General features: G+C 32.9%; 1 protein-coding gene across 1 annotated transcript in view; it reads left to right on the forward strand.

Moving 5' to 3' along the window:
* Window positions 1–26,905, forward strand: part of LOC114329278 (uncharacterized) — a 93,730-nt gene that overhangs the window by 50,298 nt on the left and 16,527 nt on the right. The window contains exon 6 of the mRNA XM_050660789.1: window positions 23,592–23,654. Within this exon, the coding sequence (XP_050516746.1) occupies window positions 23,592–23,654 (63 nt within the window). The remainder of the gene's footprint in view (window positions 1–23,591; window positions 23,655–26,905) is intronic.

Here is a 26,905-nt window from a genome sequence, read left to right on the forward strand (position 1 = left end):
TTTACAAATATTATCCAAGAATAATCTACTTTTTCATTAGTCATTCTTAAATTGAGCAAAGATTTGCCAATGATTTAGTGTGCATTAATTTAATACATTAAATTTATTTAATTTAAAAGACCAAACGTGATTTTTTTGCCCCCGCTGAAGTCGAAGGTCACTAAAAATATACGAGTGTCATTCTTAAAAAAAGTTCCCTATGCCGCTTGAAAAGAGTGCGATATGCAACAATCTGGCAACATTGCCTTACATATCACCTTCCCTTTCTCTCATCCCATAATTTCGCTTCGCTCCATTGCTCAGTGTTAGCCTAGTAGCCTTCGAAGATGGAGGTCACGCTCGCTGTTACTTCCAATGTGAAATTCATGCTGTGATAGTATTTTTAAATGCAAAATGGATTTCACCTATTGGCATTCATCGTCAGTTAATATTCGCAAATGGTGTAGAGAATTCAGTGAAGGTCGAACGGAAATTCACGATGAAAATCGGACTAGAAGACATTTTATATGGAAAACTGTGCATATCTAAGCAAATCAAATAAAATAACAATAAGAGAATCTAAATATGTTTTACCGACCGTATGTTGCACATTACTTCCCAAACCAGGTTATCTTGCGCTAACAAATCCCAACTAAATTTACCCATTGTTCACTTCTTGAAAAATTGAATTTATTTTACGTGAATGTGTTACTTTAAAAAAAGTTACTGCTTTCTGAATTATATGGAATAAGAAAAAAATTGAAAGTTTTTGGGATCGATACACAGCCTCCTTCGTGATTTAAACTTGGTGTGAACCACAACTTGAAATCGGAATAGGAACTATGCAAGAAAATTGAAACGATGCAAACAAAGAAAAAGACTAATTCGTTGCAGTCCTATAACACAAATCTAAACTGGCTATTTGACATAAACAGTCGACACCAGCTACGGTTCGTTGGCTAATAAGACCAATACACTTGACCGGGTAATCCCCTACATAACGCATTTTAAATAAATTGACCTAATTGACTCAATTTAAGACCGATTCCTAAACACACCGGTTTTGTTATTATTATTGGTTGAGGAAATCAATCTAAACGTTTAGAAGCTGGTGTTTATTTATTATTTTAGTTCTTTTAGTGCTTTTAGCGGTAAATGTAAGCAAGCACAATGCAAACGACATTACTGGTACTAAAAAGTTACAACGAAAAAGGCTTTTTCTAGAGTTTAATGTGTTCTAATGGTATTTCACTTGGTATCTGTTTGTGCATCTCGACAAGAAGCATCATTTAGTCCCTCGTTCTGCATTTACAAATATTATCCAAGAATAATCTACTTTTTCATTAGTCATTCTTAAATTGAGCAAAGATTTGCCAATGATTTAGTGTGCATTAATTTAATACATTAAATTTATTTAATTTAAAAGACCGAACGTGATTTTTTTGCCCCCGCTGAAGTCGAAGGTCACTAAAAATATACGAGTGTCATTCTTAAAAAAAGTTCCCTATGCCGCTTGAAAAGAGTGCGATATGCAACAATCTGGCAACATTGCCTTACATATCAACTCCCCCTTTCTCTCATCCCATAATTTCGCTTCGCTCCATTGCTCAGTGTTAGCCTAGTAGCCTTCGAAGATGGAGGTCACGCTCGCTGTTACTTCCAATGTGAAATTCATGCTGTGATAGTATTTTTAAATGCAAAATGGATTTCACCTATTGGCATTCATCGTCAGTTAATATTCGCAAATGGTGTAGAGAATTCAGTAAAGGTCGAACGGAAATTCACGATGAAAATCGGACTAGAAGACATTTTATATGGAAAACTGTGCATATCTAAGCAAATCAAATAAAATAACAATAAGAGAATCTAAATCTGTTTTACCGACCGTATGTTGCACATTACGTCCCAAACCAGGTTATCTTGCGCTAACAAATCCCAACTAAATTTACTTCTTGAAAAATTGAATTTATTTTACGTGAATGTGTTACTTTAAAAAAAGTTGCTGCTTTCTGAATTATATGGAATAAGAAAAAAATTGAAAGTTTTTGGGATCGATACACAGCCTCCTTCGTGATTTAAACTTGGTGTGAACCACAACTTGAAATCGGAATAGGAACTATGCAAGAAAATTGAAACGATGCAAACAAAGAAAAAGACTAATTCGTTGCAGTCCTATAACACAAATCTAAACTGGCTATTTGACTTAAACAGTCGACACCAGCTACGGTTCGTTGGCTAATAAGACCAATACACTTGACCGGGTAATCCCCTACATAACGCATTTTAAATAAATTAACCTAATTGACTCAATTTAAGAGCGATTCTTAAACACACCGGTTTTGTTATTATTATTGGTTAAGGAAATCAATCTAAACGTTTAGAAGCTGGTGTTTATTTATTATTTTAGTTAGAGTGCTTTTAGCGGTACATTTAAGCAAGCACGATGCAAACGACATTACTGGTACTAAAAAGTTACAACGCAAAAGACTTTTTCTAGAGTTTAATGTGTTCTAATGGTATTTCACTTGGTATCTGTTTGTGCATCTCGACAAGAAGCACCATTTAGTCCCTCATTCTGCATTTACAAATATTATCCAAGGATAATCCACTTTTTCATTAGATTCATTCTTAAATTGAGCAAAGATTTGCCAATGATTTAGTGTGCATTAATTTAATATATTAAATTTCTAGAAAACGACCGAACGTGATTTTTTCTCACGCTGAAGTCAAAGATTACTAAAAATATACGAGTGGCATTCTTATAAAAAGGTTCCCTATGCCGCTTGGAAAGAGTGCGATATGCTGGGAGAAATCTGTCCACATTGCATTACATACCAACTCCCCCTTTTTCTCATCCCATAATTTCGCCTCGCTCCATTGCTCAGTGTCGGCCTAGTAGCCTTCGAAGATGGAAGTCACGGTCGCTGTAATCGCCAATGTCATTCGTAAAAAAGGTATAGTCTGGGGCAGATTATTCGAGAAGAGGCCTTATGATTCTATATACATATTAATTATATAGGTATGTAAAGTCCACAAATAGTGTACTACTTTTTTTATAAACAAAATGGCATCCCCAAATCGTGTTTTTTTCAATTATTGCTCTATAATTCCAAATATTTTAACTTTACACCAAAAACACCCAAACAAAAATTCACCATAATTAAATTCTGCATAGAGACATGTTTTTCCCGATTTGCTTATACCAAAATTTTCCTCCGAAAATGCGAGTTTTTCAATAAAATCTTTAATTTTCAACTAAAATTTTTGGTAAGTAATTATTTATCAATAGTTAAATAACTTAGTAACATAAAAGCCCTTTTGGTGTGGATTATATTTCCAGAAGCCAATGGAAATTTAATCAACAGTTTTGCAACAATTAAATTGTTAATTAACAACTTACGATCGCTGTAATAACCATAATAATTACGGTACATAAGAATAACTATAATTTTTGTATAAAAAGGCATTATTTCTATCTAATGTACTTTACAGAATTGAAATTGGACTATTTAATTTTTTGGCTTATAAACAAATAGAATGTCTCGGTAACTATTAAATTAGATTAAATTATGAAAACGGTATTGAAAAGAACACGGCAGGGTGCTTCTTTTAAAAGAAAAACGTTAAATTGCGATGAGTGGTCCCTGAGATACAACTGGTCAAAGTTGGCCGGTATGTATGGTGAAGAGATAAACAATAGGATGGTAATTTTTGAACCGTTACCTTTCTATTTCGGTCCTCTTTCTGCTCACAAATTTTCATATCTTTAAAAGACTCATAACATATATTATAATAATAAAAACTATCGATATTACGAGTGAAAAATGACAAAAATGCCAAAATTCCAATCAAAAATTCGGCTGGAGAAAATGGAATCTCAAAGTTCAAAATCGGTATACGTTAAAAAAATGCGTTTTCTCGGCTTCCCATGGAGCAATTTTCTTCTTTTTTTTTTTGTTCCCAAGTAACTCGAGTAGAGCCATCTAACTAACGCATTATTAAATGTCTAAGTTGTTTTTGTTTTGTTATAATAAATTAATGTACATATTTATAAGAAAATAAAACTACACATTTTTTCCAGTCGTAGACTTTTTTAGGTAAACTTCACACGTGTACCTTTTAACGTTTAAAATATGAATATTCTCATTTGAAAGCTGTATAAGTGTTTAAACAATCTTTGTTTAAACAAATTATAAAAAATTATAATAAATAAATAAATTTATTATAACAAAACAAAAGCAACTTTGGCATTTAATAATGAGTTAGTTAGGTGACTCTACTCGAGTTACTTGGGAACAAAAAAAAATGAAGAAAATTGCTCCATAGGAAGCTGAGAAAACGCATTTTTTTATTGTATACCGATTTTGAACTTAGAGATTCCATTTTCTCCAACCTGATTTTTTAATTTAATTTAATTTAATTTAATAGTTGCCGAGATATTCTATTTATTTATAAGTCAAAAAATTGTTTATAATTTTAAAATATTCCTGAGATTTTTATATAAAAATCATAGCTATTCTTATGTATCATAATTATAATGGTTATTATAGCGACCGTAAATTTTTAATTAACAATTTAATTGTTGCTAAACTGTTCATTCAATTTCCATTTGCTTCTTCAAATATAATCTATACCAAAATGGCTTTTATGTTACCAGATTATTATTCATAAATAATTGCTTACCAAGAATTATAGTTAAAAATTAATGATTTTGTTGGAAAAAACTCACATTTTCCGAGAAAAATTTTCGTCTAATTAAATCGGAAAAACATGTCTCTATGCAGAATTTACTTACGGGTAATTGTTATTTGGGTGTTTTTGGTGTAAAGTTAAAATCTTTTTTTGGAGTTATAGAGCAATAATTGAAAAAAAAAAACGAGTTGGGGGGTACCATTTTCTTTATAAAAAAGTAGCACACTGATAAATCGTAAGATTCGATTTCAGCAATAAAATTGCTGGTAAATAACTTTTACTTATATTTTGCTAATTAGCCCAGAGTAGTATCCTATGCCTCAAATTTCTAGATCTCCACTGGTAGCTGTAGATAACTGGAGAAAAGTGTGTGAACATGTTGGTTAAAAATAAGTACTTGGAAAATAAATGTCAAATGTAGTTACTGAAGAGGTAAGGGTTGATTTAAAGAATTCCAGTGACGACGACAGTGGATCTGATTATGAAAGTGAATAACATAATATAACATTATGATATAATGTACTCAAACATATTTCGTTTATCTACTATTCATTTATTAGTATTTGAAACCAGTGATACTTCGGGCAAAAAGTACGCAGAACAGTAGGACTAGAAAAATTAATCGTTGAGGGGAAAATCAATGGCAAACTATCTAGCAGCCCAAGATAAGAAGGATGGAAATATACGATCCGAGCGAATGAGACATGAATTCTTTCAAAAGTCAACAGGCAAAAGAAAAAAAGTACATTCCAATGGTGGCGCATGTAATCATATGGATCCTTTCTCACTAGAGGGTGGTTGGAAAGTTCGGTGAAGTCGCCGTGTTTATGCTGTCCCTCGCTTACAAAAACAGACGGCAGCCGTGCCGTCTTTACGCACCCAGTAGCATAGGAGACTTAATGCATCCTTTCATATGATACTGTCGTTCAGTCGCACGAAGGTAGTTTCTTTGGTTGTTTGGTACATTATTTTCATTTACACTTTGTGGCTGTTTAAAGTAGGTGCATATATTTTATATTATGATGTCTCACATTGATAGTGAAATATTAATAACATTAATTGAAGCGAGACCTGTTCATTGGGACAAAACAATAGAAATATAATATACAGATAGAAACTTGACGAGAAATGCTTGGAATGGTGTATGCCCACTTAACAGTGCATGAATTAATTTGAATTAATTAATTTGACGAATTAAGTGATAAAGAAAAAACCGTTTCCTCTTATTTCTCTTTCTTCGACGATAAAGTAAACACAACGCTATAATTTGATTTCGCTCCATATAAAATATACCTTTTATTCTACGAAATTATATTTAGTTTTATAGGGTAAACAACTCGGTGAAAACTGGAGTAGGGCTACGGCACGTCTTGTGTGAAATTATCTAAAAACAACATTTAAAACGAGGGGAACAACTTTTAAAAACGAGTGGATCACAGAGAGTTTTTTAAATTCTGTACATGAAAAACATATTATATTGTAATTTTGTTCTGAATCTGTTTCTTTGTGGCATTTTTGTAATAAACTATTCTAAATGGGAAATAAGCCACAATTTAACTAAAGAAAAATAATTTTATTAACGTTTCGACGCCCAAATCGGATGTCGAAACGTTAATAAAATAATTTTTTTAGTTAAATTGTGGCTTATTTCTCATTTATAATAGTTTATTACATAGATTGTATGAGCTAATTAGATGAGCTAATCCAAGATCCCACAAATAACTTAGTAGAACAACGATTATAAAAACAAATTAAGACTTTTAATTAAAAACATAAGAAATAATAACTGACAAAATAGAAATTGCAATTGAATTAAATACGCATTACAGTACATTAGGACAAAAGTATGGACAAAAAATAGTCATTTGTAATGATACATCGTAATGATACATATTCGACATCGTAGTACCTACCTCAGCCACAAAGTGTAAATAAAAATAATATACCAAACAGCACAGCAAAATATCTTCGTGCGACTCAATTCTTATTGTGTGAAAAGGACAAGTGCGACAAAACTACGGCACGAGAAATCCCTCGCACGTTCAAAATTCTTATAATGGGGTGTATTCTGTAACACTTCCGTTAAATTTGAGAGGCCTCTAAAATTTTAGCGCCCGCTAAAAATATTTTGGTATTCTGTAAATCATACATCCGTTAAAATCATAACCTAAACCGTTAAAACTCCCTCTAAATAAAAATATTTTAGAGGATGTTTTATTCTTGTATTATACTGGAGATAAATATTTAAAAATGGCAAATGGCTTTTTATAATGTATTTGGTGAAGAAGTACTTAATAAATAATAATGAAAGGTAAGTCTCATTTTACTTTACAATCGACACACTACGTTCATTGCACACTACACCTATAAGTAACAAAATTCATATGTTTGTTTCTTTTTGTAGAGCTGATTTCAGATTACAACAAAAACAAAAAGTAATTGACCTGAAAGTAACTACAATTACCATTTCAAAGGAAGTAGGTACCTACCTAGAAATGTAATTGAAAAAGTGTTGGAAGTGAAAGATGTTTGTCAAAGCAATTAAATCCTATTAATGCAGGTAAAATTATTTAAAGTTATTGTGGAACATTACAAAACGTACCAAATGTTTATAAAGGTGAAGTTTCAGAAGGTTTATAACCAGATGCAGATTAATAAGATGACCTTAATGTTATTGAAAATAGACCATTTGACCAAAATGTCGAAGGGGAGAAGAAATAAGATATGGTATTTTTCAGCAATATTTTAATGTATAACTTTATAAATAAAAATGTTTAATTGGAATATATGAGTTTTACTAAAAAATAATTAAATACAATAAATATTATTTTCAAGGAAACTGTCAATTTCTTCTTCTTCTTGAAGTTTTTGGCCTCTGGCAGTCAGTTTTCGGTCAATTTCTAGGTTAAAAGTAGTTCAAAAACGATCACCGTGCGACGTTGCCGTATTTGTTACAAAACCTTTTAGAGATTCCTCTAAAAAATATATTATTTTAGCGGTCCTCTATATTACAGAATGTCATTCTAACCTAAAAGTTTTAGAGAACCGTTAAGAGTTAAATTTTAGAGGCCTCTTAAATTTAACGGAAATGTTACAGAATACACCCCAATGCGAAACAGCAGTAACTGTTAATACAAAACAAAACGTTTTTTCTCAAAATATCTGTCACGTCTGTTTCCGTCGTTGTTAAAAACAGCGGTTTGTCAGCGAAGCACATTCGGCTTTTTTTCAATTTTAAATATTTTTTCGGTTGGCCGCACATTTACGTTATTTTGTTATCAAAACCACCAGAGCCTGCTCTTCGGTTGAAATCCGCAAATAAAACTAATTTTCCTTTAAAAGTATCCCTTTATTGCCCATTAACGGAACGAATCATATTTCTGCTCTTCCATAAAAACCCCGAACCTAATGAATCCTAAAAAAGCAAGTAGAATTAATCATCTCTGAACAAACAATAAAACAACTTCTAGTTTAAAAAGGTGTACCTGGTTAAAGATGGGACTTACTGTTCTAAATAACTGTTTATTTCGATAGCCTGCTATTTTCTTGGTAGCTTCTCCTACGGAAAAATCAATTTGTTCACAGGTTTGCTCTGTTGCACCGAATGAAAAAGAGCACATAAACAACGAAAATGACTAAAAGCGGCCCAGGCCGAAGTAGAGCTGCCCTAAATAAAGTTATTATTGCCAATATGATCGCCAACGTTCGATAATCGGACAGATAAAGTAAAAGAAGAAATTGTGGAAGTTCTTAAAAAACGGAAAGCATCTCTCTTGAACATAAACTTACATGCATAGAAATCGGCCCACTTAAAAATTTGGTCATTTTTGATGTCTCATATTTTCTAAACCTGTTGACCGATTTAAGTGATTGTGAACATTTTATAGCTTAATTCTTTGACAATACCACAGTAATAATATTGTTGTTAAACAGGCAAATTTTCATTGTATACCGGGTGTACCAATCAAACTGTGTTTTTTTTTCTCAAACTTCGCATCACCCTGTGGAATATTCTAGTATTTATAAAATACTGAAATTAAAATCCAACTATAGCCTCGGGTTTTCTTAACATTCTATTTTTTGATTCATTCGTTTATGTTGGATAATAAAAAAGTTAGGTACTTTAACAACTAGACATGTTCTTCATCAATACACGGTGTTTCTAAAAAATAGGATGTGTGTGTACTTTGTACGCACGGAAGAAGTTATACTTCTATTATATATGATTTGAACGAAGTAAAATACTTTAAATAGATTATTTTTAGTTTATTTAAATATTAAACTAATTATAATACTTACCACTTTCCAAAAATTAAAAAAAAATTCGATCCGTAGTCGAATGCTCTACCAATACACTACAACGGTATTGTTTTTACGGTTTCTCGGACATTATGACAATTCACGGTAACAAATAGACGAAGTAAAGTATAAAATAAAAATGTATACCGTTTTTATTCAGTTGCAATGCGAAGGTAAAACAATCTTACTTTTCAATTAGAATACGGAGTGCAGTCCAGTCCCTTGAATCGCGATTTTCGGCTTTTATTGGAGCCTTCATCGGAAGGAACGTAGGCACTGTTCTCCATATTTTAACTGATTCGTATCGAGAGGTTTTCCCACCCATTGCAACTGAAGTGATGATAGTAGGTGGCTAGCGCCATCTGGCATTGAAAGACGAAGTAGTTTTCAATCCTAATAGTAAATTATTAATATTGAAAATATCAAAAATATTACTAAAAGATTTTTAAATTGAAAACTTATTGGTACACTTTCAATTTAAAAATATTTTTGATATTTTCAATATTAATAATTTACTATTAGGATTGAAAACTACTTCGTCTTTCAATGCCAGATGGCGCTAGCCACCTACTATCATCACTTCAGTTGCAATGGGTGGGAAAACCTCTCGATACGAATCAGTTAAAATATGGAGAACAGTGCCTACGTTCCTTCCGATGAAGGCTCCAATAAGAGCCGAAAATCGCAATTCAAGGGACTGGACTGCACTCCGTATTCTAATTGAAAAGTAAGATTGTTTTGCCTTCGCATTGCAACTGAATAAAAATGGTATACATTTTTATTTTATAGTCGTATTACTCCGTAGAGTAACTAGGTGCATTTTTCCATTGGAACTTTACCAGCTGCAGACGGGGGATGTGAATTGCATAGTGTAGAATTCCTTCCCTCTCGTCTTCACTGCAGCATCCATTTGACTTGCAAATTGTAGAAGTCTTGGAGGTGTCACCAGGAAAGTGTACCAATAAGTTTTCAATTTAAAAATCTTTTAGTAATATTTTTGATATTTTCAATATTAATAATTTACTATTAGGATTGAAAACTACTTCGCCTAAAGTATAAAATATAAAAATGTTTTAATAATACGTATTATCTTACTCCCGAAGAAGACAAATCCAAACACATAAGAATAATTATAATAAATATATTTAATAAACACACTAAAAGGTATATTCTTTCCACACTTTTGGACTGATACATACATAACTTACAAGATTTAGCAACGAAGTCCATACTGTCTGTGTGCGCATGCGCGCAGAATAATATAAATTCACTCCCAATCGCGCCTAAAGAAGTATAACTTCAAAAAATGCGACAAACTTTAAGGGGTAATTCTGTATGAAAAAATAATGACAGTTAGCTTTATAAACGTATATCCGCAAATGCTTCGTTTCTGAGATACGGGATGTTGAACTTTTTTCTTACAAACTGACGATCCATTTAGTGCTTTAAAACCAGTTAAGATATTCAAATGAAATTTGGTAAGTTTTAAGAGGTATTGCGGATTTTTTGACATAAAATTAAGAATTTAACATTCACCATTGGCGTACATACGGGTAATATGATCGGTCATATTACCCGTATGCGCGCCAATGGTGAATATTAAATTCTTGATTTTATGTCAAGAAATCCGCAATAACTATCTCTTAAAACCTACCAAATTTCATTTCCATATCTTAATTCAGGGACCCCGCTACCATATGTGCAAAGTGTGCAATGCACACGGGCGCCACCCTTTAAGGATTGAAATTGAAAAAAAAAATTTCAGAAAAACAAAAATTAATTTTAAAACAAAAGTTGAGGAATTAAATAGGATTAGATATAAATACACACGAAACATATTTAAATTAAGTGACAGCGATCTTTTAAAACGTTGTTTTGTTCTTGAAGAACGACTGACATATTATCAGGATAAATAATAACGATATAAACTCCAATGATTTTTTAATGAAATTAAAGCGTTAAAGTTATTTTCGTTACCTGATGATACTGACCCCTGAAGTATTTTATAATATACAGGGTGTAACAAAAATACAGGTCATAAATTTAATCACATATTCAGGGACCAAAAATAATTCGATTGAACCTAACTTACCTTAGTACAAATGTGCACATAAAAAAAGTTACAGCCCTTTTAAGTTACAAAATGAAAATCGATTTTTTTGAATGTATCGAAAACTGTTGTAGATTTTTTATTTAAAATGGACATGTGCCATTCTTATAGCAGTATCATCTTAAGAAAAAATTATAGTGAAATTTGGACACCCCATAAAAATTTTATGGGGGTTTTGTTCCTTTAAACCCCCCCAAACTTTTGTGTACGTTCCAATTAAATTATTATTGTAGTACCATTAGAAAAACACAATGTTTTTAAAAGTTTTTTGCCTCTTAATACTTTTTCGAAAAGTCAGTTTTTATCGAAATATTTCGAATATTTGTCAAATCCACCACATATTTGTATATGGTTAAGTACGATTATGGAGACTTGGTAATAATATGAACATTTATTTATGATTTACATTTTTAGGGATATTTTGAACCATATTACAAAAGAAGTCACATCTCGATAAAAGGTGCCTTTTGGAAAAAATACAAGGAGGCAAAAAAGTTTTAAAAACACTGTGTTTAACTAATGGTACCGCAGTAATATTTTAATTGGAACGTACACAAATATTTGGGGGGTTTAAAAGAACAAAACCCCCATAAAATTTTTATGTAAACATACTGAAAAATAAGCCTCAACTCGATAAAAACTTCCTTATCGAAAAAATACTAAGAGGCAAAAAAGTTTTAATAATATTGAATTTAACTAATGGTACCACAATAATAATTTAATTAAGACGTACACAAAAGTTTGGGGGGGTTTAAGGGAACAAAATCCCCATAAAATATTTATGGGGTGCACAAATTTCACTATAATTTTTCTTTAAGATGTTCCTGCCATAAGAATGCCACTTGTCCATTTTCAATAAAAAATCTCCAATAGTTTTCGATATATTCGAAAAAATCGATTTTCATTTTGTAACTTCAAGGGACTGTAACTTTTTTTATGTGCATATTTGTACTAAGGTAAGTTATGTTCATTCGAACTATTTTTGGTCCCAGAATATGTGATTTAATTTATGACCTGTATTTTTGTTACACCCTGTATATTTGAAGACAATTTAGTCTACACCCTTTCAACGTAAGCATTTCACAATTTTACTAAGAATTCTTTTGACATTGCCTGTATCTGTAGGTTTTGGCGAGCGATCTTTTTCAAAGTGAAAAATCATTAAAAATCATTTAAGGACAATGCTTCAAGAAATATTTCCTGGACTAGCAATATTAGCAATTGAACAAGAAAGTTTGGATTATATAGATTTTTAGCGATGTAATTAATGAACTTGCAACAGCAAGGTCTCGGATAATATTGCTACTACAATAGTAGCGATTTTTTAAATCTTTCTATTGTACCTATATTCCAGTAAATGAACGTGAAAAACGGAGATACCGCGTAATTTTCAGGTTCACCACCTAATTGCATGAAAATTTGGATTTAGGTTCTACTTACCCTTCACTTAAAAGTTGCACTTGTGCCGTTGGTTGCTTTTGCTTGGGGGTGAAAGTTACCCCTTCTAGGGGGTGAAAAAATATAGGTTTAAAATAAGTCCGGAAATGAATAAACTGACTAATTCTAAGGAACCTTTGGTCTATAGAGTGTATCTAAATCAATACTTTTCGAGTTATTTGCGAGTGAAAATGTTTATTTTTCAACAAAAACCAGGTTTTTAGGCGGTTTTTCGCAAACAACTCAAAAACAAAGTATTTTATCGAAAAAAATATTGTTGCTTACAAAAATCAAAAATGCAGGTAGCTTATAAACAAAAAACAAAAAGAATGGTGTACTCATAAAGTCTATGGACCTAGAAAAAGCAAAATTCGAGCTCATGAAAAATGCGGTCTTCTTCGTCAAATTCCAAATTGAATATTTCAACGTAAAATAACCAACAAATGAAGCACTTTTCGAGGAAAACCTATTATGACTTTTAGAGTTCGGTTTCTTTTTGCTTTATTTCAACCTACCTACCTACCTTCAAAAAATAAATGAACATGAATCAAAATGCCTTAAGGGGCGCCAAAATCCCTTTTTGCACACATGCACCAGTAGCCATTGCGGGGGCTCTGTCTCAATTGGTTTTAAAGCAATAAATTAATCGTCAGTTTGTAAAAAAAAATTCAACATCCCGTATCTCGGAAACGAAACATTTGCGGACAAACGTCTATCAAGCCAACTGTCATTATTTTTTCATGCAGAATTACCCCTTAAAGTTTGTCGCATTTATTTAGAAACAACGTGTATTGATGAAGAACATGTCTGGTTGTTAAAGTACCTAACTTTTTTATTATCCAACATAAACGAATGTATCAAAAAACAAAATGTTAAGAAAACATGAGGCTATAGTTGGATTTTAATTTCAGTATTTTATATATGCTAGAATATTCCACAGGGTGTGATGAACTTTGAGAAAAAAACACAGTTTGATTGGTACACCCGGTATACAATGAAAATTTACCTGTTTAGCAATAATATTATTACAGTGGTATTGTTAAAGAATCAGGCAATAACATGTTCAAGAAATCTCTTAAATCGGCCAACAGGTTTAGGAAATACGAGTCATCAAAAATTACCAAATTTTTAAGTGGGCCGATTTCTATGCACGTAAGTTTATGTATTAGACCAGGGAATTTAGCACTAAAAACACCCGAATAAATAAATTTTTAAATACAGCACCTAGAGACTTGCAGTTTTGTGTATTATGTTCAGGATGACGTCAGGAAAAAAGTCTACTATTCAAAAATGGGTGGAAATGCATATTTGCACTGTAAAGTGCATAAAATGCATCCAAAATTGCATAAATATAAAAATAAAGTCAAAATCAGTAAAGGAACAAAATTTATTATTTGGGGGATTTTTGGGTCACTGAATACGATTACGCCATCAGAACTGATCCCGAATCACCTGGTGCCCAAGGTCGCGGCATCTTCTGGAGTTTCGGTGGTTTTCGTCATTAAATCGATGCAAACGGATTACTCGCGGGTTTTAGTGGTCGCTAGATACGAATAAAATATCAGACTTGACCTCCGGAGTACCTGGTGCCCAGCGTCGCTACTAAGGCACGTCATCTTCTGGAGTTTCCAGGGATTTCGGCACTAAATTGATGTATCTGGACTACTCGGGGGGTTTTTGAGGTGGTTAAATACGAAGATGACATCAGGACACACCTTAGGAGCACCTGGTGCCCAGGCCACTGTAAGGGACGTCATCTTCTGGAGTTTCGAGGGCTTTCGGTATCTAATTGATACAATTGGACTACTGATGGGTTTCTAAAGTCGCTAAATACGAATATGCCATCAACACCGACTCCGTGTGCACTTGGAGCCCAAGCACACTGCAAGGGGCTTCCTCTTCTGGAGTTTGAGATATTTCGGCATTAAATTGATAAAAATGGATTACTCGAGGGATTTTGAGTCGGTAAACATGAGTATGCCATCAGAACAGACCTCTCGATTACCTGGTGCCCAGGATCACTACAAAGGACGTCATCTTCTGGAGTTTCGAGGATTTTTGGTATTAAATTAATGCAAACGGATTACTTACGTATTTTTGGAGTTGATACACACGATTATGAAATCATTATTGAACTCCGGAATATCTGGTGACCAGGATCGCAACTAAGGCACGTCATCTTCTGGAGTTTCGAGGGTTTTCGGCATAAAATGAATGCAAATGGATTACTCGAGGGTTTTCAGGTCGTTAAACACGTATATGCCACTAAAACAGACCCACGGGGCACCTGGTGCCTAGGGTCACTGCAAGGGACGTCATCTTCTGGAGTTTCGAGAAATTTCGGCATTAAATTGATGCAAATGGATTACTGAGGGGTTCTTAAGGTCGCTAAATACGAATCTGCCATCAGAACCAAATCCCGGAGTACCTGGTGCCCAAGGTTATTGCTAGGGGCGTCATCTTCTGAAGCTTCGAGAGACTTCGGTACTAAATTGATGCAAACGGATTACTCATAGGTTTTTATGGTTAATGAACGCGAATACGCCAATTTAATGCAAAAATTCCTTAAAACTTCAGAAGATGACGTCCTTTGTAGTGACCTTGGGCACTAGGTGCACTGGAAGTCGCTTGTGATGGCATATTCGTGTTTAGCGTCCTCATAACTCTCCAGTAATCCATTTGCATCAACTAAATGCCGAAAACCCTCGAAACCTCAGAAGATGACGTGCCCTAGTATCGACCCTGGGCCCCAGGTACTCCGGAGTTCAGTTTTGATATCATATTCGTGTTTACCGACTCCAAAAAACCCGTGAGTAATCCGTTTACATCAATTTAATGCCGTAAACACTCGAAACTCCAGAAAATTACGTGCCTTAGTAGCAATCCTGGGCACCAGGTACTCCGGAATGAATTTAATTCTGTTGGTATATTCGTGTTTAGCGACCCCAGAAACCCGTAAGTAATTCATTTTCATCAATTTAATACCGAAAGCACTCGAAACTCCAGAAGATGTCGTCCCTTGCATTGACGTTGGGCACGAGGTGATCCAGAGGTTTGTTTGCATCGATTTAATGCCAAGAATCATCGAACTCCAGAAGATGACGTCTCTTGCGCTGATCTTGGGCACCAGATAATCCGGGGGTCAGTTCGGATGGCGTAATCGTATTCAGTGACCCCAAAAACCCCCCAAATAATAAATTTTGTTCCTTAGTATACTGATTTTGACTTTATTTTTATACCTATAAAATTTTGGATGCATTTTATGCACTTTACAGTGCATAAAATGCATAATTATGCATTTCCACCCATTTTTGAATAGTAGACTTTTTTCCTGACGTCATCCTAAACATAATGCAAAAAACTGCAAGTCTCTAGGTGCTGTATTTAAAAATTTATTTATTTTGTGCTAAATGCCCTCGTCTATGTATTAAGACACGAGAGATATCACGAGATTCAACTAATAATGGCATGTGTGCGTAACGTCCATGAATAGATCTCCAAACCATGCTAACCGAACTAGCAAATGAATCCGAACAAATAGGTCTAAAAATGAATTTTACTAAAACAAAAGCAATGACAAACACACAAGATCATAGAAACGTAATGCTAAACGAAACTATAATAGAAGCGGTTAATGATTATTTACATTTGGGACCGATAATAATAAAAAATAAGCAAAACCAAACAGCGGAGGTAAAAAGAAGGGTCACATTAGCCTGGTCAGGATTTGGTAAAATAAAATTGGCCTTAAAGAATAAAAAAATACAACAAAACTTAAGAATAAGAGTGTTTGATCAGTGCATACACTGACAAAAAGTAAAACAATTGGGTAAGAAATAAAGCTAAAGACGCAGGACAACATATAGCCAAGCTAAAATGGAGCTTTTCAGGTCATAACTCCAGACAAACGGACAATAAGTGGAATACCACGATACAACAATGGAGATCATGGACAGGAAAGAGAACAAGAGGACGACCCCAGATGAGATTGGGAGATGACATAAGAAAGATGCGAGGAACACACTGGAAACAGAAAGCACTAAACAGAAGCAAATGGAGGAAACTATGGGAAACCTATTGTTACATAATTTTTATGGGGAAAATTTAGAAAATTAATTTATGCCAAAGACCACGAGATCATAGATTTTCATCGCCCTGTATATGGCCAAAAAAATTGTAAATAGTATTAGTTAGTCATAAGCAGTGTTTCGTTGAAAGTGAAAATCGTTCAGTATTAATGTTTCTATGAACGGACTTATACAATAGGGAACTTGCACTAAAAATTATTTTTGCATAAAATTGTTAATTTATGTTTTAAAATGTTATATTCAAAATATTACGTCTTAACAATGAATAGTGTACGTACAACATCTAATCAAAGTTCCGCGCCTAAAATTTCCGTTTTAAACAACTTCAAAAGCGAGACCTGTGGTCTGACGTCACAGGCCACTCATATCGTTTGTCCGTTCGGGGTGGGCCATTGCATTTAATGCAGTTTGCCCATAGATAAATAATATAGTTGAAATATCTTGTTTTACTCTGTGGCAAAATTGATTTTTTCTGTGACAGGCAAAATATTAACATTTTATCTCTGTTGACATGTATCAAAAAGTTCTTTTTTATGAAATTACTTTGTTCGTTTCTTGTGTTGAAGAACAAAGAAGAAACAAGTAACTTAAAAATAAACAAAACTTTTAGTAATAAAAGTAAGAGTAACTAAAAAGTATTGGTGCTACTATAGTATGCGGTCTACAGTCGGGTTTCTACTATAACTTGCGGTCTACCGACGGATGCGGTGTAAGTATGTATAAGCTGAGATGATAAAGATATTAACCTGTAAAATTACAATAATGATTCTTCTTATTTATGCGTATTATTAACTTTGTAAAGAAGGATTTTGTTGCTGCTAATCACCATAATCTTTTCTCAGAAGGCTTTGAACACAATAATGAAAGGCTCCAGTAGGTACTAATAAACATTACAATAAAATATAATCTTTATTATAATGCAAATTACACCGTAATCTTTTCCAGGATATACGAAATCCTTCGACTAGAGGTAGGTAGATCAAACCCACGGGGTAAACCGTATAAGTACTATAATATAATGGTACCAAACTATTGTTATAAACGGTTTAAACATGCTTATTAATAACTCTTACTTATTTGCCTTGACACCTCGCATTTCTCCAATAGAATAGCTTTTACTACTTTTTATAAAAGTTGCCACGATGAAGACATCAACGGTAGGTAAGTTAGTCAGATTGACCTTTTGAAAAACCCTCGTCCGTCATATTATGCGTTTTAAACTCTTTACAAGGTAGCACTCAACTTTATCAATTTCAGTTTAAAACTAAGCTGATTGGGGAACTACTTATTACAATATATAAGATGAACATAAATAATAGCTAGGAATTTTTCATTAAAGACGATTAAAATGTAATATACCCGTGATACCTACCTTAATCGCGTTGTTTCCGCCGGTTCGCCGTGGCCGGTGACGTCGAACTAATAGAAGGACGTTCAAGAGCCTCCTAAGATATTTGAATTTTATAGCATTTTCAAAACGTCGTAATTAGCGTACGGGTTAAAAATATTTGCTTTTTTCGCATGCAAGCGTTTTAAGATCATGTTACCTTATGTTTTTTAATATCATTTTAATATTTAAAAATTTTTGCAAGTTCCCTATTTATACGGTCGGATTGGAAAGTACATGTATTCGCTTTGAAATGAATAATAGAACATTTATAAATGCTTCTTGGAAGGACAGACGGTAAGCACCATTATTGTTGAGTTTTAGAATATATCGGGTTCTTATAGCATGTAGAAACACAAAAGTAATTTTGGTGTCTCCTGGAATTTGACAAAATGGAAAAGTTGTATACAAAATTAATTTGATCTTAAAAAATGAAAGGCGCGATGTAATGTGTAGAGCGGATGTTTTGTGATTATCGAGAGAGACGAATGGAAGGAGAATAGAGTGTTTGAGTCTGACTTGGGGGAGAAAAAAGTTTCACTGTAGAATGAACATCTGGAGAAAGCAGTCAAGTTTTTGAAAAGTAAGAAGTCGGTGTAAAGTGGTGAAGTTGGCGGCCGTGTAAGCAGAATCGTGTTAAAACGAAATCGCTGAGAAGTTAAATCTCCTTGTGTCCGAAGAGATTCCTGTTTCTGTCTGGAACGAGTAGCCAGTTGGTATCAATTTGCACAAGATATCGAGCAGAGAGAACACTGAGGAGAGATTTCGAGCGAGTGTTGTTTGTGAAGCAGTTTGGACGAGAAGGATCCTAGGAGCGCGTGTGAGAGAATCAAGGACTACACAATCCATGAGAAGAAGTAAAGAAGAGAAAAAAAGGTTAGTCAGATTATTTGTGAAACGGAGAGAGTTGTTTTATATCACATACCATACTTGTTTATTTTTTATTGAACAGTTCTACATACCTCATCATTTATAGCCAGGGAGATAGTGTCAAATTTGACCGGAGCATTTTAGCATGGCTGTTTTCTTTTTATTTAGGTAGGTGTTCCAAAGCTTATTAACAAATGATGTGTCAGCTGGCCCAAAACCGGGGATTTTAGACAAGAAAAGGTAAAATATGAAAGTTGATGGACAAACGCTACAACTTAAATATCAAATATTTATATACGTTACTAAGAACATTTGATAGACTTGCTTACTTGGTTCCTACCTTTCACTCAGGAGATCCGGGTTCAAATCCTGTCGCGCAAAATTCTTTTTGGCCAGCTAACATTTTTTGCAACGTACATGATGCAGCTGACGCTTTTTTATTACAATCTAAAATTCATAAATTATTGATTTATACTTTTTAATCTTTGCCACACTACTCCAAGAATATTTTTTTATTATTAACTAGCTGACCCGGCAAACTTCGTACCGCCTTAAAACTAAATAATGTTTGAAAGTTTAATACCTAAAAATTACCAGAAAGCCAAAAAATACTAAAAAAGATTGCGTACCTATACTTTTTTCTACCAAATGCATAGTTTACGATTCTATAAGGGACATAGGTACAGACAAACATTCAGTTTTATGTATTATAGAGAATGGGGAAATATTTAGATTGCTATTAAAAGATGGGGGTTGGTGAGAGAAAAGTGAAAATTTAGGATTGTATCTTTCGGTTCTACATATAGAATTAAGAAAAAACAGTTTTTCCAAAAAAATAACAAATAATGTCTCCCTTTCCACTTAGATTGTTGGTCTTACCAACTCAGGAACCTTCAGAGGTTCATGTACAACAAATTAGCTTATTAAAATCAATCATAATATTATGATGACCAAGAATGAATAGTTTGCGATTCTATAAAAGACAAACAGATTTTTTTATATTGTCTCGTATAAATAATAAAAACGTGGTATTATAAAAATAATTATTTTTCAAAATAAAATGTCAATTTAAAAAACAAAAAGAATTTTCCGCGCCAGGATTTGAACCTGGATCTACTGAGTGAAAGGTAGGAACCAAGTAAGCGAGGCTATCAAATGTTCTGAATAACGTGTATACATATTTGACATTTAAGTTGTAGAGTTTGTCCATCAACTTTCATATTTTACCTTTTCTTGTCTAAAATCCCCGGTTTTGGGCCAGCTGACACATCATTTGTTAATAAGCTTTGGAACACCTACCTAAATAAAAAGAAACCAGCCATGCTAAAATGCTCCGGTCAAATTTGACACTACCTCCCGGGCTATTAGTCACTCATAAATTCAAAGAAGAAATAAGTAATCAATTCTAAAGGTGAATAAATTTTTTGTTATATAATATTAAGCACAGTCTAACAAATTATTTAAATGAAAATTTTATTAAAAAAAGGAGATATCAGAATTAAAGGATAAATTTATTAGATAAGAAACAGTTGCAACAAAATTTGATTTTTAGCATACATTTAAATCTTATATTTATGGTATATTGGATAAATAAATAATATTTATAGAATTTTTATGACATTGAGTATATTTATTTTCCCTGTTTTGTCCTGGATGAAGTAAGCAACTAGAGATACTAGAAGCCACAAACCAAAGTAATACATTTAAATAAATTAGCCCTGAGAATAAATTTTGTTAGAAAGTTTTATTTAATTTTAATTTTGTTTTCTATAAGTAGTAATTACAATAATTAATTAATTAATCAAAATAAGAATATGCTGATCAATCTCATAACAGAGAGAAAATACAGAGCATAACACTATGTTCAAAATTGGACGAATTAAAGGGCAAAAGAAGATCTTCAAACCGTAACAAGAAAAAGCAAAAATAGAAAAGAATTTGCATAAGACATTATGATATATATTGGAGAGATTTTTTATATATGTCTTATTATTGATACAATTTTGATCTTTTCTTATCTGAATCATCTCCAAGCTTTTGTTGTGACTTATCTCTAATATACATATTTTGTTGTATTCTATCCTTTTTCCAAAATCTGTATATTTTCAGAATCAAAAGAATGGTTATTTTCTGGAGAATGCTTAGCTTACCTCTTCTATATTCTCTTCTAAACTGTATAAAATACAAGACACAAATTCCACATCAAACTATCATGTAGCGTAAATCTCAACCGTAACTCCATTTACCATTCTCAGCAATTATAATTTAGTACAACCAAGTTAAAGATAAATTTCCTGCGATAACTTGTAATAACAAGTAACGATTTCCTGCCACCTCTGTGTCTAAAGTAACACATTCACGTAAAATAAATTCAATTTGCCAGGCAGTGAACAAAGGGTAAATTTTGTTGGGATTTGTTAGCGTGAGATAACCGGGTTTGGAACGTAAAGTGCAACGTACGGTCGGTAAAACAGATTTTAGATTCTCTTATTGTTGTTTTTTATTTGATCTGCTTAGGAATGCACAGTTTTGCATTTAGATAGAATACGGTATCCCATCTTTTTAATATCTTTTAAATGGAGCAAAATTAAAATCAGGTGGAAGATGAAATAGCGCTAGACATAATAAAGTATCTACAAAAACAAGTTAGTAGAAGTTTTTTTTGTACGAATTTCAACTAGACATTGGAAGTTCGACAAATATTTGTTCAAAAATTGAAGAAAAAATCTTCTGTGTAAAAGGTATATTAGTTGGAAAACCCCAATAAAGGGCTACATTAAAATACAGAACGTTTTCGCTCTAAAGAGAGCATCATCAGTGTTCTAAGCCTAAAATAAGTACAACCATAATAATTAGTGAAGACAAGAGTAAACATTTTTTAAAGGATGACCAAGATAAAAAATTAGGTTATACGTACAAGCTCTACATGCTAAGCCACCAAAAATACATGGGTTAAAACCCTTAAAATGCCGACCAAAGGTCTTACATTGTCATATTATTTATTAAACCCTGGCGATGGGTGAAATTTAAAGGGTATACCTCAAGGCACCATATTATGACTAGACCACAAGCATGTGGGTGGTTGAGTTGATTTCTCTGTCTTCACAAAGAGAAAGGTAAAAGCCAACTGATTACAGGTGACAGATGTGAAAGCGTTTCTGACTAATGACAGTAGAGACAGAAAGTGTAACATGAAGTTGTGTGAACTAATATGTAGTTTGGTACACTAGCCAAAAATTTATAAAAGTTTATTTGTAGTAAAATTCAATAATAACAACCAACATCGTGTGCTAGGACTACAAGTATTCCAAATTAAGCTGACAAGAACAATATACAGAGTGAAAATAACGTTATTTAAAAATGAATTGTGAACAGGGTTCAAATGAGTGTATTACTAAAGATAGGCAACCAGCCATACATGCGATGAATTTAAAATATGATTTTGTGTTAATAGTTAAAAAAAATAATTTGCCCATATGCTAAAATGCATTTAGGCAGAGAAAATAAGTAGATTTTTTAAACTATTAAAAATGATGAGGGCAATGTCTAGGTTGAAGTTTTTATTACCTATTATAAGCATGTAGTCACTTGACATCCAGCACAAAGATGATTGATGTACCTGACTTAATGAAATGAAAAGTCGATAAAAGTATTACTACTAGTGGTAGGACTGTGAGGCAAGGGCTCCGTATGTCTGATATTTTAATATTAATATGGAGGATGAATTAATGTAACTGAAATTCGTACTATAATAAAGTATATAAGCTAAAAGCACCCTCTTTTTCGCTTCCAGAAAGTTCGACATTGGTCTGATCCACCATTTTGGGTTGGCTCGACTCATTTTTACAGAAATTTGTTATTGGTAATTGTTATTATGAGCCAACAAACCGTACCTGGTGTCAACTCCTTAAGTCGAATATGTTTAGCTTTAGATTTGTGTTATAAAACTGCAACGAATTAGTCTTCTTCTGTTTTTAATCGTTCAAATGTGGTTTACACCAAGTTCAAATCATGGGGGAGGCTGTGTATCGATCCAAAAAACTTTCAGATTTTTTTTATTTTATCTAATTCACATAGTAGTACCTTTTTTCTAATGTAACACATTCACGTAAAATAAATTCAATTTGCCGGGCAGTGAACAAAGGGTAAATTTTGTTGGGATTAGCTAGCGCAAGATAACCGGGTTTGGAACGTAATGTGCAACGTACGGTCGTACGGTCGGTAAAACAGATTTTAGATTCTTTTATTGTTGTTTTTTATTTGATCTGCTTAGGAATGCAGAGTTTTGCATTTAAATAGAATACTGTATCGTATCTTTTTTAATATCTTTTAAATGAAGGACAATTAAAATCAAATAGAATAATAGAAGGTGAAATAACGGTAGGCATAATAAAGTATCTAGAAAAAAAACAACCAATACCTCTGACTCCGAAGTTAGTAGATATAGTTTCAATCTCCAAAAATTGCATTTAGGACTTACGTTCTCAAACATTGCTTCTTCTCCTTCAAATTCCATCTTCTATCCACAATTGGAAATCATCACGGCTATGCGAACCTTGTTGACTGCCTCCAAACATAAGTACATGTCTTGTACCGTGCTGTTCCCATTCACTTTTTATCCCATCTATGCGTCACTGCCTGCTATATTGAGCTTCAAATTTTTAAAGCGATTAAAATAAATAATATAAATTACAAAAAGGTATTTAACATAGTACTCTTTCTGTTTTAGGTGCAGTGGAATCCTCCTGCGGCAATTATAATAACGATAGATTTCTTTTTAAATTCTTTACATGTAAGTAATTTTTTAATTAATAATAATCCATCTTTATACCGCTAATATAGTTTTAGGAGTTATAGCAGAATAGCTTGCTATTTCTTGAGTATACTAGAAATGTAGCTTAACAAATATTACGCGTCAACTGTCTATTATTATCTTCAGGGCCGATACTAGTAGGTGTGCTGAACGTGCAGCATCTTCTTCTTAAAGTGCCCTCCCCTCAATGGAGGTTGACTACTATAATTCCAAACTCTTCTCTGACTTTAGCTGTTCTTATTAGATGTTCAAAATTTAGCCCTGTCCATTGTCGAACGGTTCTTAGCTACGATAGTCTTTACCTACCTAGTCCTCTCCCTCTTCCACTTTCACTATTAGTTAAGCATATTAGTACTTATTATTTCTCAGTATGATGCTTTTCTAACTTTCACAGTGTTGAAAAGTTCTCCTTCCTTGCCTATTCTATATAGCACTTCTTCGTTTGAGGAATGCGATGTCCATGAACTTTTGAGGATTCTCCGGTAGATCCACATTTCAAATTCCTCCATTGTAATTCAGGTTGATGTTTTAAGGGTCCACGTCTCAACTTCATAAAGAGTCGACCAGAAGTAGTATTTTGATAAATGTACTCAAATTTCGAGGTTTACGCGAGAATAATAAATATAGCAGTCTTATGATTTTTTCAAAAGATTTTTTGGTATAATCCAGGTACTTGAATTTATTGACCTGTTTTAAACCATAAGTCGAATAAATATTCCGAATTTTAAATAGTTACTAAAATTAAAAAATCAAATACTCAAGTTCCATTTTGTCGATAGTTATGACATAACCTCTACTCCTCTACAACAACTTGGCGGTTATACATTTTTTCAACACAATTCCCCTTTTTAATAAACTTTTGAAAACGATTTCCGGAGTGTAAATCGAAACGTAAAATCTTTTCCGGTAAATATGTCAACTTTTACCTGAAATCAAAAGTTGTCATTACAATCAACTGTGACTACTTAATCCCATAGTATCATAATATTTAGACACGCAACAAGAAAACAATTTCAGAACCTTATTGACAAATACCTTATTCCATACTACTGGGGCCAGGGCCAGCATTTTCAAGATAAGTTAATCAATAATATATTTTATTCGTAATTAGATAACATGTTGTGGTTAGGATCCAAGTTGTGATTTTTCTCCTATTACTAAGCAATCTGTTTCCCTGTTGGTAACTTTAACTTTGTTCGTTGTATTACTTTAAAGTGAGAATGACGTAATTTCGAAAACATTTTTCTTTTTTATCTCATTACCTACTGTATCTTATGAGAGTCAGGATGTTAGAGGAAAGTCGCCAATTATGGAATACCATTTTGTTTTGGGGATATAAAATAATACCTTTACAGAAATGAAAACAATTTAATGTTATGACACATTAATCATACATTTTTATGTAGTAATTAAAAGCCTTCTATTAAATATCTTAATTAACAAAAAAAAATCGAACAAAAAAACAAAATCCCAAATGGGTAACCAAATATGGAATAGGTACCCATATATGGAATATAGGCATAAACCAACATATCAATAACAAAAATAGACATTAACATCTGAGATCAAATAAATTTAAATAAGAAAATTGTGAAAAATGAAAGAAGTAGCTTAATTCACTTGTAGACGTCACAGATTCATGTATGAAACTCTGGACCAGCACAATCATAATGAGCCCACTTACACTTAATCCAACTATTCCATAATTAGGCACCAACGACTGTCCATATTTGGATTTGTACATTAGTTCAAACTAGTATCAACATTTTTTTAAGTTGTAATGTTTTAATTACAGAAGGTCATAAAATATCAAAATAAATGTACTATTGATATATGCAATAACATAACAAGTCTGTATTCATGCATAATAACCAATAATACTCATTGAATATATTTACCTTTGAAATTTTCTGCAAGACGATAAAACAAATCGCGCCTGCCAGACACCTATCGTTTGCGCATCTGACACACAGGTGCGAATACGATAATAAAGAGAGCGACTGAAATAGAGGATGGTCTTGTAGTGCGGTTCCAACTTATATTTTCGGAGAAATCAAGGAATTCCATATTAGAGCACTATTCCATATTTGGTTACTTTCCTCTAATTTTTTGCCTAAGAAAATGATCATGTGTGCAGAAACGGAACTTTGTCAGAATGCGCAAAAAGTGGCCCTATCAATGTTTGGTAGGTATAAATGCTTAAGAAATTCGATACGGCCGCTCTGAAGATGAGAGCTTGCCGATATTTTAACATCCCATTACTCATAAAAATTCTGTATGCCGGAGGTAAAGGGCACTATGTTACAAATTTATAATTTTACAGGAGAAGCGTTTTAAGTTTATTTTTGTGTTTCTTTATTCAGAGGATGTATATTAATACACATTATATCACAAGCCCTTGTCTAATTAGACAAGGCGAAAACGGCGGGTTTGTTGGAAAAAATATTCCCATGAAATTTTTTTGCATAATCTCATTTGTAATACACCCCAGAATAAGGTTCAAGAAGTCTCCCACGAGAAAAGTGGTCCAAATTTTTTTTAACAATTTTTTTTAATCAAATTGCAAAAATTATTTTTTTTTGGACGGGACAATTTTTTTTAGTTTTTTTATACCATTCTGGGCAAAAAAGGTGTCTTGTAATTTTTCACTAGAGTTGATGGTTTGCGAGTTATAAGCAATTTAAAATTTGAAAAACGCAAAAATGGCCATTTTTAAGACTTAATAACTCAGTTAAAAATTATTATTGTGAAAGTCAGAAAGTGACTAAATCAAAGTTTAAAGCCCCCCCCCTACGTGATCCTGAAGAAATTTTTGTCATTAATTTATTACTAAGCTGTTATTTTTAATTATTAACAAAAAGCCGTAAGAGCGTATTGACGCGGCTTTAAATGTGATTGCGAGTAAGATGCCCATTGGACTGACGGAATGGCATCTCTCTCGCACTCACCATAGACGGCCGCCTAATACGTGCTGGCGCTCATTATTATTACTTAAAAATAACATCTTAGTAATAAAATTATGACAAAAATTTCTTCAGGATCTTGTAGGGGGGGCTTTAAACTTTGATTTAGTCACTTTCTGACTTTCATAATAATAACTTTTAACCAATTTATTAAGCCTTGAAAATCGCCATTTTTCGTTTTTTTCAATTTTAAATTGTTTATAACTCGAAAGCGATCAACTTTAAAGAAAAGCTACAAGAGACCTTTCTTGTCCAGAATTATCCAAG

This window comes from Diabrotica virgifera, chromosome 9 (genome assembly GCF_917563875.1).
Source record: "Diabrotica virgifera virgifera chromosome 9, PGI_DIABVI_V3a".
NCBI lineage: Eukaryota > Metazoa > Arthropoda > Insecta > Coleoptera > Chrysomelidae > Diabrotica > Diabrotica virgifera.